At 39.4% G+C, this 24343-nt stretch overlaps 2 protein-coding genes across 2 annotated transcripts; both read left to right on the top strand.

Annotated features, from left to right (window-relative positions):
• The first annotated feature begins 1912 nt into the window (after positions 1–1912).
• On the top strand, positions 1913–4545 carry ndufa7 (NADH:ubiquinone oxidoreductase subunit A7). Its single transcript, XM_070831562.1, has 4 exons — positions 1913–1988; positions 2227–2276; positions 3556–3693; positions 4327–4545. Exons 1-4 carry the CDS (start codon positions 1938–1940, stop codon positions 4412–4414), a joined length of 327 nt encoding a protein of 108 aa, XP_070687663.1. The 5' UTR covers positions 1913–1937; the 3' UTR covers positions 4415–4545.
• Positions 4546–5600: 1055 nt separating this feature from the next.
• LOC139202677 (low-density lipoprotein receptor-like) lies at positions 5601–24245 on the top strand. Its single transcript, XM_070832227.1, has 13 exons — positions 5601–5681; positions 6558–6683; positions 8341–8598; positions 10355–10474; positions 10782–10907; positions 12131–12302; positions 13077–13283; positions 14657–14775; positions 15016–15155; positions 15505–15646; positions 15721–15918; positions 16758–16908; positions 24194–24245. The coding sequence occupies exons 1-13, from the start codon at positions 5621–5623 to the stop codon at positions 24243–24245; spliced, it is 1872 nt and encodes a 623-aa protein (XP_070688328.1). The 5' UTR covers positions 5601–5620.
• The last annotated feature ends 98 nt before the right edge of the window (positions 24246–24343 follow it).

The following is a 24343-nucleotide window of genomic DNA, read 5'->3' as shown; positions in this document are numbered from 1 at the left end:
TAATTTCACATCATTTCCACTACAGAGATGGAGTTTTGAGGTTTATTGTCTTATTTGTTAGTGGCTGTTGCTGGCTTTTGTACCAACTTTCCCCTGAGTCTGTTTGGTTCCTTAAGTCTTTTTTCTTCATTAGGAAAAATAAAAAAAATAGCCCTTAAATCTCCTGATGGCGACGTTACAGGATGCTGTCGTGTCAGTGAACAGCAAGGAGCGTTTATGTCGCTGAATGGCTCAGTTATTTTTGCAGTCTGACAGAATTGTTTACAATGAACAAACATGCTATGTACTGTACAGACATTTTCTATCCTGTGGCTTGTATATGATGAAACTACCTTCTTTGATACCATGAAAGGAAACAACTCTTAGACGTTACATATCTGTTTTTATTCTGTTTTCAAACTGTTCAGAAAGGGTAATTTAGCACCAAGCTGATGGGCATAGAGTGTTTTTACATGCACTTAAGTAACTGATTTAATATCCGACTTGATAAAGAATGTCATGTTCAATGGATGTCATTTAAGGGAGTTTTATTAGCTAAGGGATGAAAGAAAACCTGCTGAATACGGCTGGATTTCTGCTGGACAAACATGATGTCTTGGTCATGTATACTTTACCTGATTTGTTTTTTTAATGTACACATTAATGTAAGTAAGATAATAGGATATAAGTCAGCAAAACTAAAACAGCTGATTTAACAGTACTTGTAGACTTCAGATTTGCATTGTGAGGGACAACCTGTAGTCTAAACTGTGCTGTCTAAAGGCTTCATAGCTAAAGAACACAGTTACCACACAGAATATGGTCTAATTATACAGTCTAATTTCCAAAATATGACAAAGTTTGGGAGAGACCTTTTTGCAGGGCATGTACGCCCAATTTCTCTGAATAACCTGGTTTCTTATGTGAATGTAAATGCAGTCTGTGCTCGATTCTTCTCTGCTGGTTGAAAGCTTCAGGTTCTGCACCTGTAACAACGCCCAACAGTGATGTCGGCACAGACGAGCTGCCCCCCAGCCGGTGTTAAACTCACTCTTAAAAGAACAAACTGGCAGGTCAATCTGTTGTACATGTGCATGTGTTCTCCTGTGGACTCTTCTGTTCAGTGCATGCTGCATGAGACAAGCACACATCTGTAATACTTGATTGCATGGTATACTGGCGTCGGCGCCCTGTACTGTGTTTTCTTGTGCAACAAATAAAATTTGTATTTCTCTTTGACTTATCCTTAGTCTGACTCCACTGAGTTTTCTATGGATCACATACAGTGTTCTTATATACAGCTCTGATGTGGGAAATAATTAGGTAATAATGCAGAGACAGTCTCCATCAGTGTGGTGATACACATCCACACAGTTTGACTTCTTCCATCTCATACTTTTTACTTTGTTTGTAGTCATCTGACGAGAAATGTAGTAGGGTTGCTAGTACATAATATAATTTACAGAGACATTACAATAAACATGTAATTCAGATATATAATGTTAAAATATTAACCATGTATCAAAATACAGTAAATGTTGCACTTTGCCGTACTAATACATAATTCACTTTACTATTCACTAGCACTGGTGTATACATGCTTTAAAAAACAGACTGAGGATGGAAAACCTAGAGCATTAATTTACAAAACTGATCTGATGTATCAAATATTTTATTATTAAAATAAGTGTTTTATGTATGAGATACTGGTTTGTGCCTCTGCCTCCATGAGGCACTGCTGCTGTTATCAGCACATTTGCACAGATAGTAAAGATTTGATCTAGAACCGATGGTGGACATTTTCTGGTGATCTTCAGTTTAATTTTGCAGCACTGTGTCCTGTCCATCCGTCTGCGGCGCTGCAGTTTTCTTTCAGACCGCCAGGTGTCAGTAAGGCGCTGCTGACAGACTTCATTTAACACCACAGAAGAAGTCCCGTGTCCTTCACAACAGCAAACATGGCGACTGCGACCAAAATCATCCAGAGGCTACGAAATTTACTGTCTGGGGTAAGAAACACACGGACACGCTGTACACCCGAGGCAGGAGTTAATGTGAAAGAAAACACAATCGTATTTAAAGTGTATTTTTTGTAATAAACTTGCTAAACAGGCAGAAGTTTCCAATTTTAGCTGGTTAGCTTTTGATAGCTAGCAAGAAGATAATCATCCGGTCTGTATTGACAGCGTGATTTAAAAAAAAAAAATAGTATTATATAATAATTAATATATATTTTTTCCTTTTCAGCATGACCTGCAAAGCAAACTGCAGCTGAGATATGGGGAGATCGCAAAGAGGTAAGACTTGGTGCACCGGCGTTAACCTGCCGCCCCACAATACTGTTCCACTCTGTACCGAAGACTGTTTTTGTCTCTGGGAACAGCTGCAGCCAAGTTATTAGTGGTTAGTAACTAGTGGTTAGTAACTAGTGATGAGTTATTAGTGGTTAGTAACTAGTGATGAGTTATTAGTGGTTAGTAATTACTGGTGAGTTATTAGTGATGAGTTATTAGTGATATTCATGTGACGTCTTGATATACCAGGAACTGGCACACTTTTTTTTAAACTTCACCAGTTTAAAAGCTGTAACACAGTCAAATTGTTGCAGGTGAACGATGGTAACTAACCAGGGGATGTGCTTTAAACACGACGCTGCACTGCCACAAGAAAATACACCTGTTTGCCACTACCTCATGTTAGGTCATCCCAAGGTGTTGTGGGGCCTGAAACTGAATTTGATCTCATTTTTGTGACCCAAAAGTAGATTAGTCAGTGGCATTTTTGTGCCTTTTTAAAGTGGTAAGTCTAATCAAGTACTTCCAGCAATACGTTTACCCCGCTGTGCACTGTTTTGGCATCTAATAAGCCAGGATTTCCCGCTCCTGGTCCTTCAGGCCCGTTGGCCTGTGTGTCTTAGCTGTTTCCCTGCTCTGGCACTCCTGATTCAAACGAATGTGTCATCATCAGGCATCTGTATGACAAGGGGATTATTTGAATCAGGTGTGTCGGAGCAGGGAAATGCTGCAATAAGCACCTCAAAATCACGTATCTGTTACTGAAACTGTCCATCATGGATATATTTTCCACCAGTACCTGAAATAACATGCCCCACAAGTGCAAAAAAAAAAAGTAAGCTAAGGTGCAAAATCTGTATGCAGCTTTAGAGAAGGTACTGATGCTGCTGAGTTATTATAGTTTTTATTTCATTTTTTATTTTTGTTTTCAATCCAGTTTATTTTCATTTGGTCTCCAGTGTAGTTTGTGGTGTAGTCAGTTTAGGTTTTATCGTTTCAAGATGTTTACTTTTGGTGGAGTTTTTATTAGTTTTGGTGTTCTTTTATATGATATTATGGGGGAATTTGCCTGGGGCAGATTAAAGAAGTTCAGGATTATTTCTTACAATACAAACACAACGATTGGTGAAAGCACAATTGTTTAAGTGAATTTTCATTTTTTCCAAAGTTTAGTTTTTATATTTATTTCTGTTAACTAAATTGTTTATTCCCAAACAGAGTGTTTTACACGACACAGTTTTGGTTGACTGTTTAGTTTCTGTTTACAATGCTCTCTCTTTAGGACGCAGCCACCTCCCAAACTGCCAGTAGGCCCAAGCCACAAGTATGCCAGCAACTACTATTTCACAAGAGATGGACGCAGAGAGTCGGTACCTGCCACAGTTGTTATGTCTTCACAGAAGGCTATTACCGCTGGGAGGTAAATGGTTCAATCAATACCTTTGGGTCACATATTCATTTTTTAAATAACAGTGACCTAATGGGTTCTGGTTGCTAGGAAAACATTTTATCTGTCCTCTGATAAGCAGCACATAATTGTTTGAAAATAATCAACTATTTGAAAATTCTGAAAAATATACAAATGTAGATGTAGATTTGTCTTTGCTGGAACTTTACTGTGAAAAACCAGCACAGGAAGTGTTGAATTTGCAGAGATGACAGACTGATGACAGAAAACATTGTTCTGAGCTGCAGTAAACCAACACAATGAAGGCAGTGAGGTGGGACCCACGTAAACAGTCTTCATCAGATTATATAAATGCAGTTATGTTCATAGCTGGAATAAGTGTGGCAGCAGTAAGACGCCATTGCCGCCATTTAAACACTTCTGCCTGTCTGTGAATGCTTATCAGAGGCTTCTGCTCATTTTTTTCCCAACACACACAGTGTGTGTGCTGTCATGCTTCAATGCTAAGATGTATTGATCTGACATCTTCTAATGTGAGCGGTAACTTTTTGCTGTGTGAAGAATAAAACAAGATTATATGACACCTATTTACTCCTGATTTACACCTGTGTTTTTTTTTTTTTGTTTTTGTGTGATTTCTTATAGTCAAGTTGCTGAAGTCCAAAAGCCACCAGTGACCCCGGGTGCTGTTTATAAAGAGCCGGTGCTCTCCACAGACCAGCCGTACCTCTGAGCAGCAGGAACAATCGCTTCAGCATCAACAACCTAATTTCTCCATCCAGACCTGCAGCAGAGGCCTGACCTCTGCATGTGCTGGCTGTGTCCTGTACAGTAGAAAGTGTGAATAAAATGTGTTCTATACAAGTTTTTTTCTCCTCCCAAGTGGTTATTCTGGTCATTTTTAATGAAATTAACAAATGTGAAATGGATCTCGACTCATCAGAAAGAAAGGTGGTTGAAGATAAAGACTGTATATGGAGTGTAAATACTAAAAGTAAACTCCTGTTACGTGAAAGAGAAAATTCAGGATGCTTCAGTTTTATTTTATTTCCTCATATTTGGTGTATTGAGAATCTTGGTCATTTAAAACCAGCGAGTTTGAGAAATAAATGCCCACAACAAACTTAGAATTGTCACAGTGAACCTGCCAAAGCATTCATTGAGTCAAAGGACAGTTTGTCCCGTTTTGTCACTCAAGACAAAAAGAAAATACTTCAAATTTCATAGTCTGAAAAATAAAAATAAATATTTTTAGTGTTAGTATTTGTCAGTGAGGTTAGTGAAAACAAGTTGGGTTTACAAGCATGTTTTTAGTTCCACATCCCATTAATATGCAGTTTTATCTGAGTTTTTGCTTTTCCCAGATCACTCAAATGCCCCAACTAACGTGATTGAAAACAGGTGTGTGTGTGCATTTAAATACACTGATGAGCTGTTTTGTGACAGAAATTAGATCTTAAAGGTGAGTAGTTTTAGGACAACAGCCTTATAGCCACAACATTTGTTGTGCATATTAATCATAATGTATAATATTTAGTACCAGACAAGTCAAAGCTTGTTGTTCATATTTCAAGGTCATGCCAACACATTGAGCCGCATTTTATGCTTATTTGTGCACCAAAGCCGACAGTCAGGATAACAGCTAAAACAGTCCTGCACCAAACATAGTTCAGAAGTTCAGAAATGTAAAATAATAATAATAATAATAAAAGGTAACCTAACAGACTGCGAAATGTTTTACGGCAAATCAACAAACCGCCGAATAAGATGAACCTCAAGCACATTTATTTTCGATGCCACAATGGTGACAAAGAGTAAAAGTGGTTGTAGTTTTGTAACATGACAGCTTTTCATTCATAAATCGGCTGCTGTGAGGACTCGCCGCTTGCGTCATATTTCTGCGCCGTGTGCGCTGCAGCTGTGGAGGACGTCGAGCAGCATGGGACACCTTGGAGGTTTATTTCTCCTGATCGTCCCTCTAACCAGCGCTCATATTTGGGGTGAGGTGCTGGAAAATACGCGTGCATGTGTGTGGAGTGAGAGAGCTGCGTGGTTTGGGCTTTGTCTTGTTTAAAAACGGAGGAGCGGACTGAGAGTTTGCAGTCGAGCAAGACCGACTGTCAGTTTGAATGAAGTTCAATGTTACTTACGAACCACAGTGAAGTTGTGAGGTTTTAAACAAACGCAACGTTTCAGGAAGCCAAGTTGTTGCAGAAGAAGATGAAAATATAGTCAACAGTATGAACGAAATCACTAGAAAGCTCGAGCGATGAAAAAATAAAGGAGCATTCCGGATACCATCAGCTTCTTCTTTGAAGTGAACTGCTGCATATTAGTTAAAGAATAAATCTAAAAATTACAGCCACTCTAAGTACGAGTGCTCAAATACTGCAAAAACATCTATATGCAGCATAGCCAGTTTAACTCTGTAAGAGTCCTCATGTGATCATTATCTCTGAGAGCAATGTTCGAAATGACACTGAACAGAAAATGAATCGAATTATTCTGTATCCAATTATTCAGTTCGCTCACAGACAAACAATTTGCTTTCACAGGAATGGAATTCATTTTTATGCATTTATATTTGTGGTTTTATGTGATGTGATGGACGTGTGGAAAGAGCAGAACTGTAGAGAGAATGTTATTTTGTCCTTTTATGGAACAACAGTCTCATCCTAAAGCCTTTATGTCACCACATAACATTATCTTATCATGTAGTTTACGAAATAAAGCATGTGGAATTGTGAAAGCTGTAGTAAATGGCAGGTTTTGGATCATCATTTACTTTCCTTGTGTGGCTTTTTTTTTTGGTTTGGTTTAATATTGTTTGTATATTATGTCCATTATTACTGACTGACACTCTGCATGTGTTTCAGGGGCTGCAGGTCACGGCTGCCATGAGCAGCTGGACTTCAGGTGTAGCAATGGGTCGTGCATCCCGAGACTGAGTGAATGTAACGGTCACGCTGACTGTGAGGATGGATCAGATGAACACCACTGTGGTGAGGGCAGGATCCAAAAAAAACAACCAAACTGTACTCTCTCTCTCACACACACACACACTGGTTTGGGCTTCACAATCAAAATGATAAAATCAAAACCAGCATTTCTTTACAGTTTGGGGGAATAATCAAGTACTTTGAGATGAGGAGAGGTGTGTTTATTTTTCTACAGCAAAGCGATTCAGTGTGAGATACAAGAGAAAAAGACCTAAACATCTTTTAAGATGGGTAAAATAAAGCCGTTTTTAAAAAAAAGTTAAGATACTAAACTGGAGAATGACAATATATGAATGGGTAGTCTCAGTTTTAAATTAATAAAAAGGTGGCAAACAAAGATTTTAAGCATCAGAGAAAGATAGATGGATTGATATAGAAACATGGGATGGTTGTTTAGACAGTAATTAACGTAAATGGAAGACTGACACACTGAAAAAAGACACCAAGAAGTCTGACAAAGTGACTCTGAAGTCCTGTAAGAACAGTTCTTACTGATTCAGGCCATCTCCGTGTTTAATTAGCATGTCAGACAGCATGTGCCCTTTTACCTACACTCGTTCAGCATACAGTAGATTGCTTGAATTTTAGCTTATTAAGCCGACTTTGAATTAAAGTTGTGTCCAGACCTGTTGTTCTGTTTTTTACATTAAAGCACAAAACACGTCCTCACAAAACCTTGATTTTAAACTAATGTTAATAAATCTTGTTCTGTGTATGCCGATTTAAAAAAAAAAAAAAATCTTAATTCCATAATGAGCCTACAGTAAACTGATCTACCTTTTTTTACTTTTTAAATTTCTGCACACTTTGTGGGAAAATACCATTGCAGATTTTAGCCTTATAATCCCGTTAAATCATTAGAGACTTTAATATTGAATTCCAGAGGGATTTGCTGTTCAGCGTGAACCACAAGCTGCAGAACGTCTGCAAAGAAAAACCCCTGCAGGAGAAAGTATTCTGAAAGGATTGCAGACATTAAACATGAACACTGCAGATGTGAGTAATCTCTGATGGTATGAATATTGGCAGTGCTGCTTCGAGGTTGAAGCCACAAGACCTGAAAGTCAGTGGTTTGAATGGCGGCCAGGAAAATGTAGAAGGTGAACAATATTTACTTTCTCCCACTCAGAAATGCAGAGCTCAGCAGCAGTCTGGTTTTTTACTGAGAGACGGTTTAAAAAAAAAAAAAAAAAGAGCAAATGGATGAATGTGAATGAAATGATCTGTTGTCTTTTCATCACACGGCAATTCAACGCATACCAATGCAATTTTAGTCTGCTTCGTAACAATATTGGATGTTGTAATCCAGTAATTTTTGCTCCAATGTGATAAAGTAAATTGGTTTTAAAACATAAAACCACACTGTGATCTAAAATTCTTCTCACTATAATAAATGTTATTGACCACTCACTCTTCAGGATATTAAGACTGAAAGCTGAAGATCTGGTTGGATGTGATCTAAACCAGGATTACTTACTAACTAACTGGAATGACCCATGAACCAGCTGGTTTTTTTTTAATGAAAACTTGTGTTTTCCCCCACCAAAGTTTTTGCTCATTTTTCTTTTAATGTGAACTCAGTTGGGGGAAAAAAATTATTAACCTTGTGTTGCTCTGAAACTTCATCCAGAGGTTTATTATTAACTGAAACACTCCACAGAAATCCGCTGCACCTCCGCTGGCCTCTGGTCCTGCGGGCCGTCTGACGTCTGCCTGCCCAAAGACAAGCTGTGTGATGGGAAAACTGACTGCAAAGATGGACGGGACGAGTTTTGCGGTTTGTCTCCAACGCGCCTGCAGACGGCTCCCGCCTGTGGAGCGTCAGAGTTTCAGTGTGGAGACGGGCAGTGCATCCGCCAGCCCTGGAGGTGCGACCACTTCCCAGACTGCTCAGATGGCAGCGACGAGGACAACTGTGGTGAGTGAGACGGCTTCACGTCTACGAGAAAACTAAAATCACAAAAATATCTGATCTCACAGCTACGGGACAAACTTGAGCTCTGACCGCAAGCCTCTCATCTCATCACTCAACCTAACTAAAGGCAGCACGGGAAGAAAACTAGTTTGTACAACACGTACAAGGCAAAAATGTTGAACAGCGAGCTCTGACGTCATGAAGGAGAGTGTTTTAGATGCAGTTTGACCCTCTGATACACACCCCTGAGGTTTTAAAGGCCATGGATCCAAAATCTTGTGCGATTGAAGGCTGTAACAGCAGCCTATTAATGCCTTTGATTTTGGAACAAGATGTTAAGTAACCACACACAGCAGAGGGCAGTATAGCACTGTTCCACACTGCACAGTTCTTTTGTTGTTTGTTGACAGAAAGGCTTCCTACATCATGATACTCGTCGTTATCTAATCTTTGTCCTCCGTCAGTGGCAATAAAAAACAGCAGCATAAATCTTTATCAGCTTATTACTGATTCCTGTGGGTGGAGGAAAGGTTGTTTTCTAAAGACAGTTTAAGATGAGATGAGATCGACTTTATTAATCCCGAAGAAAAGGATTTTGCCAGAATACAATACAAAAGTTGAAGCAGCATACACAATTACAGAAAGTAAATAATTAAAAAGTGTAAAGTGTATACTTATTTTGATTGAGCTTATAAAAGCCAAAAGTCCTCAGTGGGTTCAATAGTGAGAAAGTAACACATCAGTCTTGGTATGTAACTGTTCCAGAGCTGCAATGATTAATTGAATAAAAGTCAGTCGACAGGAAAAAGTGATCACAAACTATTGTGATAATGGAATTGTCGCAGGCAAAATGATAAAAACATGCCAACAGTTCTGTTTGTGCCGCTTCTTCATGGGAATAATTAGTTTTTCTTCTGTTTTTACATCATTGCAAACTGAATATTTTCAGGAGAAATTGGGATGGACATTTTTCACTCTTTACATTTTATAGACTAAATGATTAATCAACCAAACAACTCATGGCTACAAGGCTAATTCAGCGTTATGAGTAACTTTGTAAACTAGTGACTGTTCTCTAATAAGTGAGTGCTGTTAGGCAAATCAAATGTACGTGTATCTTTTTAATTGTCCTCCATCGGCACAAATTGTTGCTCATCCCTGAGGACAAAATAAACTCTGGCAGTGTGTGTTTATAAATCATTTAACAAATTACACACACTGTCGTTCCACCATGAATTTGCTTATGAATCCCCCATTACACCATGCTGTTTTAATTAAGCACAGTGAGGGTCCATCTCAGAGGACTGCACAGGCGACTCTTGGAGCGCAGTTGTGAAACTGACATTTGGGGAGTTGGCTCACAGCATACCAAAGTCCTTGATCGTCTTAGCCGAATGAACACCAGCTTCTCACAACATCTAAAACTCAGAGTTAAAGGGATAGGACACACAGTTTCTACATCATATGATTAAAAAAAACAAGAGGTGTTGCTATGCGAGTGAATAAAAATGCTCCATATAAAAACAAAAGTACAGCTGTAGACCCAAATGGTGCTGTGTTGTTATTAATTGGCTCATCAGGAATGTGAAAATAACAGTCCCCATTCATGGACCCTGTAACGACAACCATATTTCTTTTTTCTCACACACTATGGATTTCTCGGCCTCAACGCTTGGTGCGCGGCATCACATTTATCATGCTGGCAAGTAGCTGCGCACTTCATTATATGAAACCACTGATGTTATGTGTGTTTGTGCAGATCAGAACGAGTGCCTGGTCAATAATGGAGGCTGCTCTCATCGGTGTGTGGACCAGCCGATGGGCTTCCTCTGCGACTGCCCCGACGACATGAAGCTGGTCGGGGACATCCAGTGTGAGGGTGAGTGGGCACCGAGCAGCTCGATGTCTGCTGACAGCTGCTAAACTTAGTTTTACATCACCATTTATAAAGATTTGTCTTGATCCATCTCACAAAATGACGCTAACATGTCTGACAGAGGATTGAAGGATTGGTTTTTAAGGGGGTAGTTTGTTTTTTTTGAGGAGACTGTCGTAAAACTTGAATCACATTTGCAGAATTTCACTTATGCAAGCCATTTCTTTTACGTAATGGGAACTGGTCTTCCTTCCATGTATACTATGTTTAACACTTTTCCTTTGCTGTGTTCGTTCCTTCTTTCATCTAGAGGTCAGCGCGTGCCTGGAGAGCGACGTGTGTGACCAGCTGTGTGTTCACATGAACGGCAGCCTCACCTGCAGCTGCCACGAGGGCTACCAGATGAACCGAGCAAGCAGAGAGTGCAAGGCCAAAGGTGAGAGACGAATGATTGCCGCTGACAGCGTAAGGGTTTAAGATTTTCCTTTCCTGCTTGTATTTTGTTTGTATTTGTAGGGCTTGGTGATAGTTCTATATTTTTATTGTATATAATTCATATCAAATTAATTTCAGCCATATTGCCAACTTTGGCCTGTAAATGAACATTTGCCTGCTATTTCAAACTGTTGTCCTATATCTCACAAGCCAGGAAATTTGTTCAATAAAACCGTTAATTGCATAATAATTAGTAGCAAACAAACTAACAAACTAATTTCAGCCTGCTGTGAACCCAACAGAGCAGTGTGATGGAGACCCTGCACAATAGTGGTGAAACATAAAGCCACCATCTTTAAACATGCATTACAAAAATACTCTGCCTCAGACACAAATAGAAATCATCTGCTTCATTTTCTCCATTGAATTGTGTTTTTCTACCATTTCTTCTACTCATACATATATCTATGTTTAGCTGCCAACAAAGAATAAGTATAATGTTTTAATCATGTACCTGCATTAATGTCATAATAGAATATATGGTGAGATCTGATGAGCCTCTAGAGAGGCAGTGACTGGAGCACATAGTGAGGGGGTTTTTGTGGTGCTGGCCATACTAAAAATACATGTGGTCAAGGTATTTGCACAAGACATCAGTAGAATACGTGTTTGCATAAAATATATGTATGCTATCAGTGACCTTTGGCGGGTTTGTTCAGGCTTCTGTTTGGTCAGGTACACTCAGTCAGGAATTCTAAAGACGCTCATGTTGGCTCCACCTTAATAAATGTTGACTCGACTGAGTGTTTTTGTACAAACATATTAGCCTACATCCATCAGTCCAGCAGAGACACACTTATTGGAAACGACTCCTCAGAGGTGTATTATTTCTTTGTGTTGGCGAATAATTATTCTTGGGCTGGGTTTTTTTCTTTTATTTTTATTTTGATACAGATGCCAAACCACAAAGCTTACATTTTGTATGTCTCCCTCAGGACATCACTTTTACTCATACTGAATTCAGTTGTTGTGTTTATAAAATCTGATGAGCTTTCGTTTTTTTTTCAATTTAAAGTAAATTAGAGAAATAAAATTCCAGATATTTCATCTACTTGTTACACCCTTTGAAACAATGTGCCTCATCGCCACACGCCATATATAATGTGTGGCTCTTAATTTAAGCACACAGGATTGTGAATTTCACCGGTGTTTGTGTCCTTCCAGGGGATGAGGCTCACTTGGTCTTCACATCTTCTAAAGGGATGCGATGGACAAGCATCACTGGCTCCGAGTACAAGGAAGCAGCTGCTCATTTACCAGGACCAGGGCCGGTGGCGGCCTTGGCCTCTAACCAGACACTGTACTGGGCCCGGCAAGGACGAGGCTCTGTATACAGGTAACAGAGTGGAGCTGCTGATGGCAGCACACACATGTTCTTTTGAACACATTACAATACCACCAAGGAGCTACTGATAATTATTAGAAGGTCACCAACACAGTTAATTTCTATATAGCTATATATTTCTATATATATATATATATATTTCTATATCGCTTAAAGTTTTATTTGATCACAAACCAAAGAATGGAGTAAAGGAAGGTTTGATTATTATCAAACATTTCCCTCTTCTACCTTTCTATTATAGTGTAGAAATATATCAGATATAGTATCTATGTGATCGTCTGCTCTGTTTGAAGAGCCATTACAAAGATTTTATTGTACCCTTTAGAATAGAATGGAATAGATAGACTTTATTGTCTGCCCCAGACGGTGACAGAAATTCTCCTTTGACAAGGCTCCAACAATAAAATGTATTTTTTTGTTTTTAATGTAAAAATTGTGCCGTGGCTCAAAAAAGGTTGAAAAACACTGCTGTAATTGATCAGATATTCCAGTCTGGAGCAAAGCGGTGGACTGACCGTCAAACATTGCCATCCCTAGAGCCATGCTACTGGCATGGCTAAAAACATGTAAACTGTAGATACAGAGTGGCATTTTGTTACAAAGGTTTCTGAGTTTACCGTCATAATGCGCACAGGTGAAGGAGCCCACTGAGAGATGTGTCCATGCGTTGTCACGGTCAGGATTTGGACTGATTTTTAACTTTTAATACACCTCATGTTTGTTTTTTGATTATGTGTTCCTTTCCTTCCCCTGGATTTTTGTCAGGGTCCTCATGGATGGGAAGCCACAAGTGGTGCTGAAAGTTCAAAGTTCAGTGTCCGGCCTGGCTGTGGACTGGATCCACCAGCTCCTATACTGGACCAGTATGGAGAGCGGCTCTGTTAACGTTGGCCTGTTGGACGGCTCGGCTCAGCGGCCGCTCATCACCGGACTGGACAAACCTTCTGCAGTGGCTGTGGATCCTCTCCAAGGGTAGGAGGGCCCAGGCTCTAGCTGTGATAACGCATTGTCGCATCATAATCTTCAAATTAGTTATTAGTCAAAGCATTTAAAAGCTTTTACCCAGCTAACACAACACAGGACCCTTTTGATCGTGTATTTGCTCAGGGAGGGGCACTGTGGTACATAGAAATACATACATTAATACATGAGTTTGGTTCCTTCATGCATCACATCAGTCAGTGTTGAGGATGAGAGGGCTGTGATTAGTGTGAATGCTGTTGCAGCATTCACACTATTGTTATCCTGTTTTATTCTTCATTGCAGCGTTTCAACTGCTTCACACTTTGAGCCACAGAAACCGTTCCAACATCAAAATGTTCAGCTCGTCGGTCTCTTGGGTGCTATGACTTTTCACAATTCTACCTTTTTAAAATATTTAAACTTTTCTTTTAAAATTGGGTGGAAATTTCAAATCCTCTTCAACTTCCTCCACTTTTAAAGGTTATAGCTTCCTCATACTTTCAGCCACAGACTCCACTCAACTTTTAAACAGGTCACAAGACCTTCAGTTGTTACCACATAACTCAGCTTTTGGATATCTTTTATAACCGTACGTTTTTTACAATATCGCAGTTTTAGTTTCATGCCGTTTTCCCTCCTTCTCAGATTTTATAATGAGTGTGTATGTGGGCTCGCTAGAGCGGAGAGGAGCGGAAAAATCGCCTGAAGCTTTTGTCTTTAACTCGCTCTCACGGCCGAACCGCTTCACCCACAGTCACAATTTATGCATCAAAACGTAGGAAAAATCCTTGCCGACGCAGTGATGTGACTCAGAACGCTCTCTCATTTCACAAGTTAGAGACCTCAAACTACATGTACATGTTCAGCAGATCCTGTTCTTCCCTTAAAGCTGTGACAGTTACTGTTTTTAGCCAAAACCTGGATTTTCACAGGTGTGTCACAGCTGATGAGCAGCAGCTCACTAGTGACGTTTGAGCCACCAGATGGCTTGCATTCACACTGCAATTTTTCTAGTTTGATCTTAATATTGCTGGCCTGAACTAAAATACATTTAGGCCCATTTACATGGGTTTATGTTTGATTGTGTTTCAGCTCATTAATTCATTTGTCCATTTGTTTGTCAATTTGGAGAAAAACAAGCCCAGTCGACCTGTTTTTTTTAAGCACAGAGGTTCTGCTTCCTAAAATTAGAAATAAGAAGACTGATAATAAGAAGACTTACCTATGGGATATTTCATAGAATGAAGGAAAAATACACATAAGAGGACAGTTTAAATTAATAGGAACTTGTGAAAATTAGACAGGAAAATAGGAATTTTCAAAACCAGGATAAATTAAGAATCTCAGTTTCCAGCAGTTACCAGCTGCTTCTGTTTTCTCAGGCTTCTCTTCTGGGCTCAGTGTGGCGGCTCCGCAAAGATCGAGAGGGCTAGCTTGGACGGTCGGGATAGGACAGCTCTGGTCACGTCCTCAATACATCACCCCGTGGCTCTCTCTCTGGGTATTTACATAGTTCAACAGAAAACCACCGTTTCTCTTTATTTATGCAAAACCTGTGTTCTTGTGTACACTATGTTATAATCTATGTGGATTTAAATATGAAAAACAAAATGCAGAAGAAAAACCACAAGCTTTCCTTTAAAATCAGGAACTGTGTAAATTTCCTTCTTGTGTTTGGAGTTGCAATGTTGCTGCTCATGGAGTGGGTTGTGTTTCCACGTGGTTATTTTTTTTCCTTTAGACATGCCTCGCCAGCTGCTGTACTGGTTGGACCAGGGAAAGAGAAGCATCTCTAGAGTAGATCTAGAGGGTCATCACCGTAAAACAGTGGTTGAGTCTAACGGTTATCTGGACCGGCCCTTCGGACTGGCTGTGTTTGAGGTAAAACCACCACGTTACAGCTCCACGATGGAATAGAGACAGGGATACCCATGCCTGACATCCAGTGCATTGTGGGAGAGGCAGTAACGAGAAGCTTTGCCCTACTGACTTCATACTTAATACAGAAGTCATTTTTAAGAACTTACTGAATCACTTCTCAAAGAAAAGAAAAAAAACACACACACTTGAAAAATCGGCTTAGAAAGGAACACACACATTAGTTACATTATGTCTCAACCACAGACACTCTGTTGAGAAGTGCTGAATGTAACTAAAATCTTTAACTCAGCCTTCAACGGATAATAAATGCCTTTGAACAGCTCTGCTAAGTCTGTCCATTCTCCCACAGGGTTTTGTCTTCTGGAGTGATGAAGTGACGCGCTCCATCTGCCGAGCCAACAAACACAACGGCAGCAACCTCCAAGTACTGCTGTCAAACGCCACCTCGCCCGGTGGTGTGGTCATCATTCAGCCTGCTCTTCAACCAATTGGTATGACCGGTTGAATACTTTAAACATGTACCTTCGGTCTGTCAAAACTGATCATACGTTCGCCTGGTTCTTAGGGCCATCTGTATGCGGACGCACCAGGACGGTGTGTGAGCGCGAGTGTGTTGTTGACCTGCAGCCGGAGAGTCTGGAGTTCAGCTGCGCTCATCCAGAAACGGGACGAAACGCATCTGAAGAAATTCCTGCTATTTCTCGCACAGTTCCTGTGTCAACATTATCTGATCATACATTTGCTGGAATCCTCTCTCTTATCAGTAAGAAATAACTCCTCACCACAAAGCAAAGTAGTTGCACATGATCACACTACTGTTAAAAGTAGGTACTTTTCTGCCAGGTCAGTGAAATAAGATGGTTAAGCAGTTTTTTGTGTTATGTAATCATGATCAAATATTGGCTGTAAAAGATAAATATTGTTATAATTTTTAGTTTTTTGTAGTAGTTTTAGTTTCCCAGGTGCTTCCCAACATGACTTTGAAATTTTCTTCTCTAACACGGAGGTTATAGTTAATGTGATGTCACTTTGCGCTGAGGTCGACGTGGTCACACCCTGCTGAGTCATAAACGTGCAACAGGCAGCGTTTGTCTCTATGGATTCATGCGGCTAAAGAGCTTTTGAGCAACTATTTCCATATATAGTTTATTCAGTAATCTCTATAAACATATGCTTGATTGCTTAAGGAAAAAAAAAGACAAGAGCAATGTGTAGCAGCACTTTATTTTCAAACCATTTTACAAGCCTGTCCACAGACGAACATTTTTTTTTATCACTTCCTTGGTTTTTAGCCAAATGTATATTTACTTGCATAGTTTCTCATGCAGTTTATTTGAGTGTCTACAGAAGCATTATTTAAATTAAGTGTATTATACATATTTATGTTGTTTCCTCTTTGTATTGCAGTTTTAGTTGGTCATAACAGCCGTGTGTGTCTGTGTGTGTGTGTGTGTGTGTGTCTGTGTGTCCGCCCGTCCTCATGTCCTCAGAGGAGGTGAGGAGGGAGACATAGAGGAAGTTGACGTCAACGTCTTGATACTTTGTCATGTCTGCAGAGGCTCCTGACCGTGTTTCACCGCTGTGTTTGTGTGTGTTTCCCAGCCTTTCTCAGTGTGCTGCTGGTGGGAATGGCTCTGTGGTGGTGCAGAGAAGAGTTCAGGCCTTCCAGGTCTCTCACTGAGCAGAGCGTCTCCCTCAAAGAGTCACAGGACCCGCTCATCACCCAGGGGCCCCAAACCCATGTCTCACCAAGGCAAGAGATGTTTGTACACACACGCACACATGCATAAAAAAGCAGACACAGCCGCCCTCATTCACCTTTAGAGAGGAGATGCCATTCATCCAGCAGCACATATGTACACTAGATATATATAAATATAACTGATTTAAAGAGGTGTTGATTTTGTACCCCGTGGTTATTTTGGAGGTTGTGTTTATGATGCGGAAAACTCGTACACAGGAAAAGGGCACATTTAACGATGAGAAGAAAAAACACAATTTTCTATCAAAGTTGGAACAGTTTTGGTTTAAAGGGGGGTTGAGTAAGTTGGTAAGTGATGTTATAGCCACATTTGAATCACAATTTATGTCGGCTGTCGGGTTGCTTGTCTGCACTGTGAATCACATCTGGCCAAACCAAACCAGCAGAACTCTGACGAAGGAGATGAGCCGAGTTTTTGAATGTTCAGCATCAGTAAAGTGGTGTATTTTCAAGTGAAATTGAATGTGTGGAAATGGGGATTAGTGACGAGAGGGACTTATATCCTTAACATCTAATTGATCTGATAAAGTGTGGGTGATTATAGCACAATACGGAGATATGTAGAGGAACGCACATCTAATGTATTGCTCTGCTTCACAGAGTTTAAAAACACATGGACTATTTGTGACAAGTGTAGCATCACTTTTAATAAAGCAACAATGATCAAAAATCACCACCAAAACACATCAGAAATAGTGGACTTCTCAAAAAGTTAGGGATATTCGGCTTTCGGGTGAAATTTCAAGATGAACCTAAAATGCATTCTAACCTTTCCAGGTGAACTTAATGTGACCTTCTCTAAACCTTTGAATGCACATGTCCAACTGTTCAGTGTTTCAGTACTTTTTGCACAAGTTGCTGTTCTCTAACAAGAAGCTTAACAGCAACATTCACAACAGGTTTGATCCATGAATCGACCAATACATTTCCTGGTTCAATTAGAATTGGTATTTAAACAGTCCTCCTCATCATGCTGTTCACATTCTGACATCATGAGACCAAGGCGACACCTAACAGTTGATCAGCAGCACCTCAACACTGGAGGCTTCAAACAGGAAGTCCTCAGACGGAAGTGTTCACTGAGCTTAGAGGGTCACAGAGTGTCATCAGGAGGTTGTAACAGAGATAGAGACTGGAAGAGTCACAGAAAGGAGAGGAGTGGACGTCCTTTGGCCACATCCCAATTTATTGAGACATTGAAATTTTTTGTTGTGGTATACCCACCACTGTTAGATTTTCTTCAAATAAATTGTTTAAGATGAAGAAATTACCATTGCATGCTTCTCCTTAAATGCACTACTTTCATGATATAATATCACTGTAGCATTCACTTTTTACATTTTCCATAAATCTCACCTGAAAGTCGAATATCCCTAACTAGTGTATATGCAGGTATAGTATTTATACTGTGCTCACTTCCTTAGTTTATGATATGCAAGCTGACATGCTAAACTGTTTGTTTTAGCCCGATAACCTTTTATCAACATAGAAATACAGCAGAGCAGTTTCAGCATGTTCACCTAAATGTTTTCATGAGATGCTAGATAAAAGGTTTCTGTGCTGAATGCTGAGAGAGTTCAGTAGATCAATAGAGGAATGAGAACAGCTTACTGTAAGTGGCCGTTGCACAAAATCCGTTCAACAGCCTCATTAAGGAGAAGCTCTATTTGAGTTTGTGTGTAAATTAGAGGACAATTTCATATAATGTCCACCCAAAGCTACAGCTACAACAGTAAAACATGTTACAAACATAACATCACCTCACTTAATTTGGTATGAACTTCACCTGATCCTGAGCTCCACAAAAATCCAAACGATAGATCTGTCGCACCACCTCCTGCACTAAATTGTGTTCAGTTTGTTTTGTATCCAGGTTTGGTTACACTGCACACAAATGTCCCTTTTCTTCCTCAAATGGAATAATTTAATTGGAATTTTTATGGTGGAAAAAATGCAGCCAGATGGACACTTTTCCATGACAAAACACACATTCTTAAAAGCCAGAACCTGAAATTAAAACATCATGGGAAGATTGCCAGGAACTGATGTTCTGTAGGCTGCACTTTTACACATTTCTGTGAAAATTTTAAGCTTCATTTTTTAAGAATATTTTTGATGTTGTTTATTTGCAGTGAAGTTCACTGTTAAAACTGTGTTTACTGTTACTAGTGTTTTCTGGCTTCTTGTGATTAAAATGTCTCTGTTTTTCTTAAAAAGCACTCCGGTAGCATCCCACATAAACGCACCCTAACCAGCTCTCGTCAGGTTAAAGGCTTATGGCGATGCAGTAGGTCAACTAAGCCGTGTGTTTCTCAGCTGCCAGGAAACTCTGCTTAAGCTGGACTTGGACGGTGAATGAAAAAGGTGCGACACAGATGGTCAGCTGACTGGGCTTCACCTGGTGCTGCCTCCTCCTCCCCCGCTGTGACCTCAGGGCTGACGAACCCGGCTGATCACTCTGTCGTGTCCCGACTCCCTCTGGAGGCTCAAACGACTCGTGGTTAACATCTGAGGGTCAGAAGGCCGGCAGACAGTAACTTCTGCCGTATCTTCACTTTTAGAGAGGTGTTGCTTTCAGCCCTGGCGGCTCCAGAACTCCTCTTGTTTGTTCATATTGATGTTTGTTTGCTTGTTTCACTGCTGCTCTCAGCTTGCAGAGGGAAGACAAACATCCATTTATATTTGCTCTTTAAATATCAGCACAGACACACTTTTGGAAATGTGATCTGTTTAGATTTGAGCTGAAACAAGTGGTTGATTAATTGTTTAGTTGATGGACAGAAAATTAATCAGCTACTGTTAAACATCAAACATTTGCTGCTTCCAGCTTATCGATATGGATTTTCCACTTTTTTTTCTGACAGTAAAATAAATATTTGAATTTATTGACTGTTACAAGAAATTGGAAAACCATATCAAATCAAATATATGAAATAATTGTTAGTTGTGGATTAATTTTTCCTTTTTTAGTTGCACTTTCTCCTCAAACCTTTTGAATGTTTATTTCATCTTACTGCAATTTCCAGAACTCTGCTTTTGCAGTGTTATAGAGGTTCTTTTACTTTCCATCATCAAACAGGGATATTATGAATAATTTGAATCAGTTTTAAGAACGTTTTCCCTTGGATTTTCTCTTGGTTTGTGTAGTCTAATTGCCTGAAGTACCGAAGAGAAAACTGAATGTCCACACACTGGATTAAAGGAATAGTCCCTTTGGGGAAAGATGCTTATTGCTGAAAGTTAGACGAGAAGATTGATAGCCCCCTCGAGAGTGGTTAATTTTATTACAGACAGCGAGACGAGAAGAGTATCACTCTCGAGAGAGGTATCAATCTCCTTGTGTGGTTATCAATCTTCTCATCAAACTCTCTGTAATAAAGCCAATAAGTTTATTTCCAAAAATGTTCATCAACAGTTCGAAATCTGGCTGTGATGATTTATGCAGCATTGATGGACTAATTCATAATGTCTTTGCAGCCTCAAAGTTCATTGGAAGTGGCCTTTTTAAAGTTTTACTGATGGATCAAAACAGTGTTTGATTCTCGCAGGGGACATTTGTATTATGCAAATGTGTGATTGCAGAGTTGTAACTTCCTTTTGATAAAGTCAGCAGTCTAATACTATAAGGTACAGAAGTCACTGTTAAACTCACTTTTTACTAAGTACTTCCTAAACTACAATTTTTCTGCTCCAGAGGAAATGCCACAAAAATCTTAAAGTTTTTGAATGTTGGAGGTAATGATCTAGTAGTGAACATTTTTGGGAAATTCACATACTTGCTTTCTTGCAGAGAATTAGATGAGATGATCGATCCCACTTTCATGTTTGCACAATAAATATGAAACTACTGCCAGCAGAAAGTGAGCTTAGCACAAAAGTTGGCTGGGAATAGGAGCTACAGGAAGTCACTGCACCCACTTACGTACCACATTACGTCATTTTTACACTTGTTTTTGTATGGATTGTACGTACGAGATACGGTGTGTTAATTTATCAGTGAGCTTTAGAGGTGCTGAGTTTGGACAGAGCTTGGCTAGCGGTTTCCTGTTTCCTGTCTTTATGATAAGATAACCAGCTGCTGGCTGTCGCTTCATAATTCTTGTCTTAGTTAGCGTTTTTCTCAAAGTTACACTATATCCTTTAAAGAAACTAAGGGTACTAATGCTAGACAAAAAAGGATAAAAGCGTTGCTTGTCCAATGGCAACAATACTGTAATTTAGTCAGAGAAATCGGTTTCAGTAAAGGGGCAAATGCTCTCTTTGGCTGGTGTTAATGCCCACTGAGCCCTGGTACTACACTGGGAACAAATGTGTAATTTTGTTTTGTTAATGTTGCCTGGAGGTTTGGTCGAGCTCTTGTCCTCAGAGCCTGGTTAGTGTTGGGGTGAATGTTTGGTTGATGGACCTGCCTTGTTTAAATTCAGCCTTTCTGTGTTATTTTGTGATTGTCTCAAAGAAGAAAGAGAAGAAATTAGATAAGTCTGTTTTACCTATAAAAATCCCATCGGTACTAATTGAGATCGTTCTGTAAGTGTGCCGCAGAGTTTTGTGGTTGGTATTTATTTTTAAGGGTTTTATTTATTTTTGGCCAGCATTGCAGTCATTGTCGCGCTGTATTTGCACCATGGATGATACTGTTAAATGCTGTCAATCAAATAAAGTATATTTTTTTCCCCTTAATATTTCTTTCTTACATGTTGAGTCTCTTCTCAGCCTCTGAGACACTAAATGAAAATGAAAGAGAAAACAGCCTATGATTTTCAGTAGCCTCCTTCCAAAGTTTGGTATTTGGTTCCAGGAAATCCTGTCTGCTCTTCCAAACTGGAGGTGTGTCGACTGCAATAATACACTGGCTCAGTACCAGTACCTCATACAACCCCATTTCAATTAATCCAAACTATCCCTTTAATGCATTGATTTTTTTATTTTATTTTTTTTTACCCAGCACTCAAGTGCATTAAAATCTTGTGGATTTTCTGCAAGCATTTACTAAAAACACTTGTTCTTCAGAGATAGAAAAGCTAAAATCTGATTGCTGCCACTCTAAAAAAAAAAAACTGAACAAAAAGAACATGTTTTTCTGGTATTCATGGTATAAATACCACAGAGGATGAATGGAGACCAAGGCCATCATCATTACTAGATTTTAAATTTGTTGTCATGTTGACTACTAACTGAATTCCATGTTATATACAATCTTATTACATTTAAGGTTGAAGATCCTGGATCAGTGTTTCCCAATCTGTGGGAGACTGATAGTGACGCATGGCTTCTAATTGGATGTTTGGAGCAGGGAAACATCTAAAGGAAACATGCTGGGCAGTGGGCCCATGGACCAGGATTGGAAAAAACTGGTCTAGATAGAAGGATTTGCAGACTAACCCACTCATTTTCTGTTTCCTATAGCAGCATTGTCACCACTTTGGGCTCAAGGCATCATGCATAACTGTAAGTCAGCAGAATAAAAGTACAGCTGGGAAATGTAGGACGTAGCTTTGTAGCAGTTTTTTTCCCCCATCCTTGTGACTCAAGTTTCAGATAAGATTTGTAGATGTTGTAAAGTGATGCTACTAACGAAGAGTTTAAGAGAGGAGCAGAGATCTTTACCTTAGTGCACCATTAATGCCTTTTAAGCCTCTGGCAGACAGCAGCAGATAGCTGTCCAAACAGGTCAGAGGAATCTTCTTTATAAGGTTTATTATGTCCTTTACCTGTGGACAGACCGTTAATGTCTGCTCTCTGTGACATGTTTTTTTTAGTTTTCCATTAAACCCGGCCAGTCTCTCTGACTGTAGCAGGTATTATCTGATGATCAGTTGTGAGGTCAGTCAAGTTTGCATGATTTCAATCAGAAATGGCGATGAGAGCACTTTCTGTCACAGTCTGACGGGCATCTGATGTTGTCCAGGAACAACAACAACTTTCTGCTGATGCCTTGCTTATGTGTCTTTTTCATGAGCAGTTATAAAGAACATTTTAGGGAGCTTTACAAACTATTAACCCTTTAAAGCCTGAACCATGAAATAATTGCCAGAAAATTCAAATTCTTTGAAACTGGAGTGTTTATTGAACCTTTTTTCTACATCTGGCTTTTTTGTGCAATTTATTGCTCACAGTTTATCTTAAACAAACAAAAACATATTAAACACAAAATACAAAAAAATTCACACTGATGATGTAGAGGTCTATGTATCAAATATGGTACACTTGGCATTAAAGGATTAACCTTTGGCTTGTTCATTTATTTAAAAGATAAAGGCACTTCTATTCCCTCTCTGAATTCTGAATCCTGACTTTTCATGTAAATTCTAGTTTGTACAAAACTTTGCTTTATGACCAATTGCTTGTGCAACTAATTCCCATCAGTGTCGCCTCTAGTTGTTCTCTGCTAATTATCAAATGGCAAATTGCACTCTACAACATGAAACTAAAAAGGCTAAACATGTCATTGTGATCATGCTAGCATGATGATGTCACTTTTAAAATGAGCTTTACTGTAATAAAAAGTCATGTTAGCGCTTACTTATTAATGGAAAAAATAACCTCTGTACTACCCTCAGACAACAACCGGTTTTACAAATCAATTTTATTCTTGAATGTATTCAAATATCTATCTATCAATCAATCAATCAATCAATATTTTTATAGTGCCAGTTCATAACAGTGTTATCTCAAGGGTCTAGACCAAACTCTTTAAGAAAGACAGGAATTCAAAAGTAAGGATTCAAGAATCCCCACATGAGCAGCATCATAACCAAATAATCTCTGACATCTGGCCAATCATGGCACATGGTTGAACCTAACATCCAACATCTGCCTTATTTTGAGTTACAGATATATGATATTTAATTATTCCAAATAAATTATCCTTTGCGGATTTAAAACCAAATTACCTCAAAGCAAGTGTCAAATTTTTTCTCTTTGCAAGCATATTCTACACCTGTACACCTGCAGTTCATACTTGTCCTTTAGTAAAAGCAAAAGTACTTTCTTATAATAACTATTATGAGGACATGAAAGAGGATGATAACGAACGGTAATTCAAGAGCGGAATAAGAAGAAATCAGTGAACTCAACATAAGGCCTCAGTTTGCCCTTTGTCTCATCAGTTCAAAATCCTTAAATTAACTTTGTTTACTAATCCTGCCTCCCCCTATATTTACAACTGCTTAAGGAAACTTGGAAAAGCACCAATGAGATTAAATGGATGGCATCCCAGCTGCTTGCCCTTGATCTCTGTGTCTGAATCAGATGCCTATGTGTGTTGTCCTCACAGTGACAGTCAGAGAGGAGAATCTCTTCCTCTCCCCCACGACTCTCTGGACTAGAAGCTCAGCCACAACGAGTCAGAAAAACAGGAAGAGCTGCTATTCACTGAGATATTAGTTCCTGCAGGACCAAAGTTTTCTGTTATGCTTTTTTTCTT

The sequence above is a fragment of the Pempheris klunzingeri genome, chromosome 6 (genome assembly GCF_042242105.1).
Source record: "Pempheris klunzingeri isolate RE-2024b chromosome 6, fPemKlu1.hap1, whole genome shotgun sequence".
Lineage (NCBI taxonomy): Eukaryota > Metazoa > Chordata > Actinopteri > Acropomatiformes > Pempheridae > Pempheris > Pempheris klunzingeri.
Note: the sequence above shows the minus strand (reverse complement) of the source record. Positions and strands in the feature narration are given on the sequence as shown.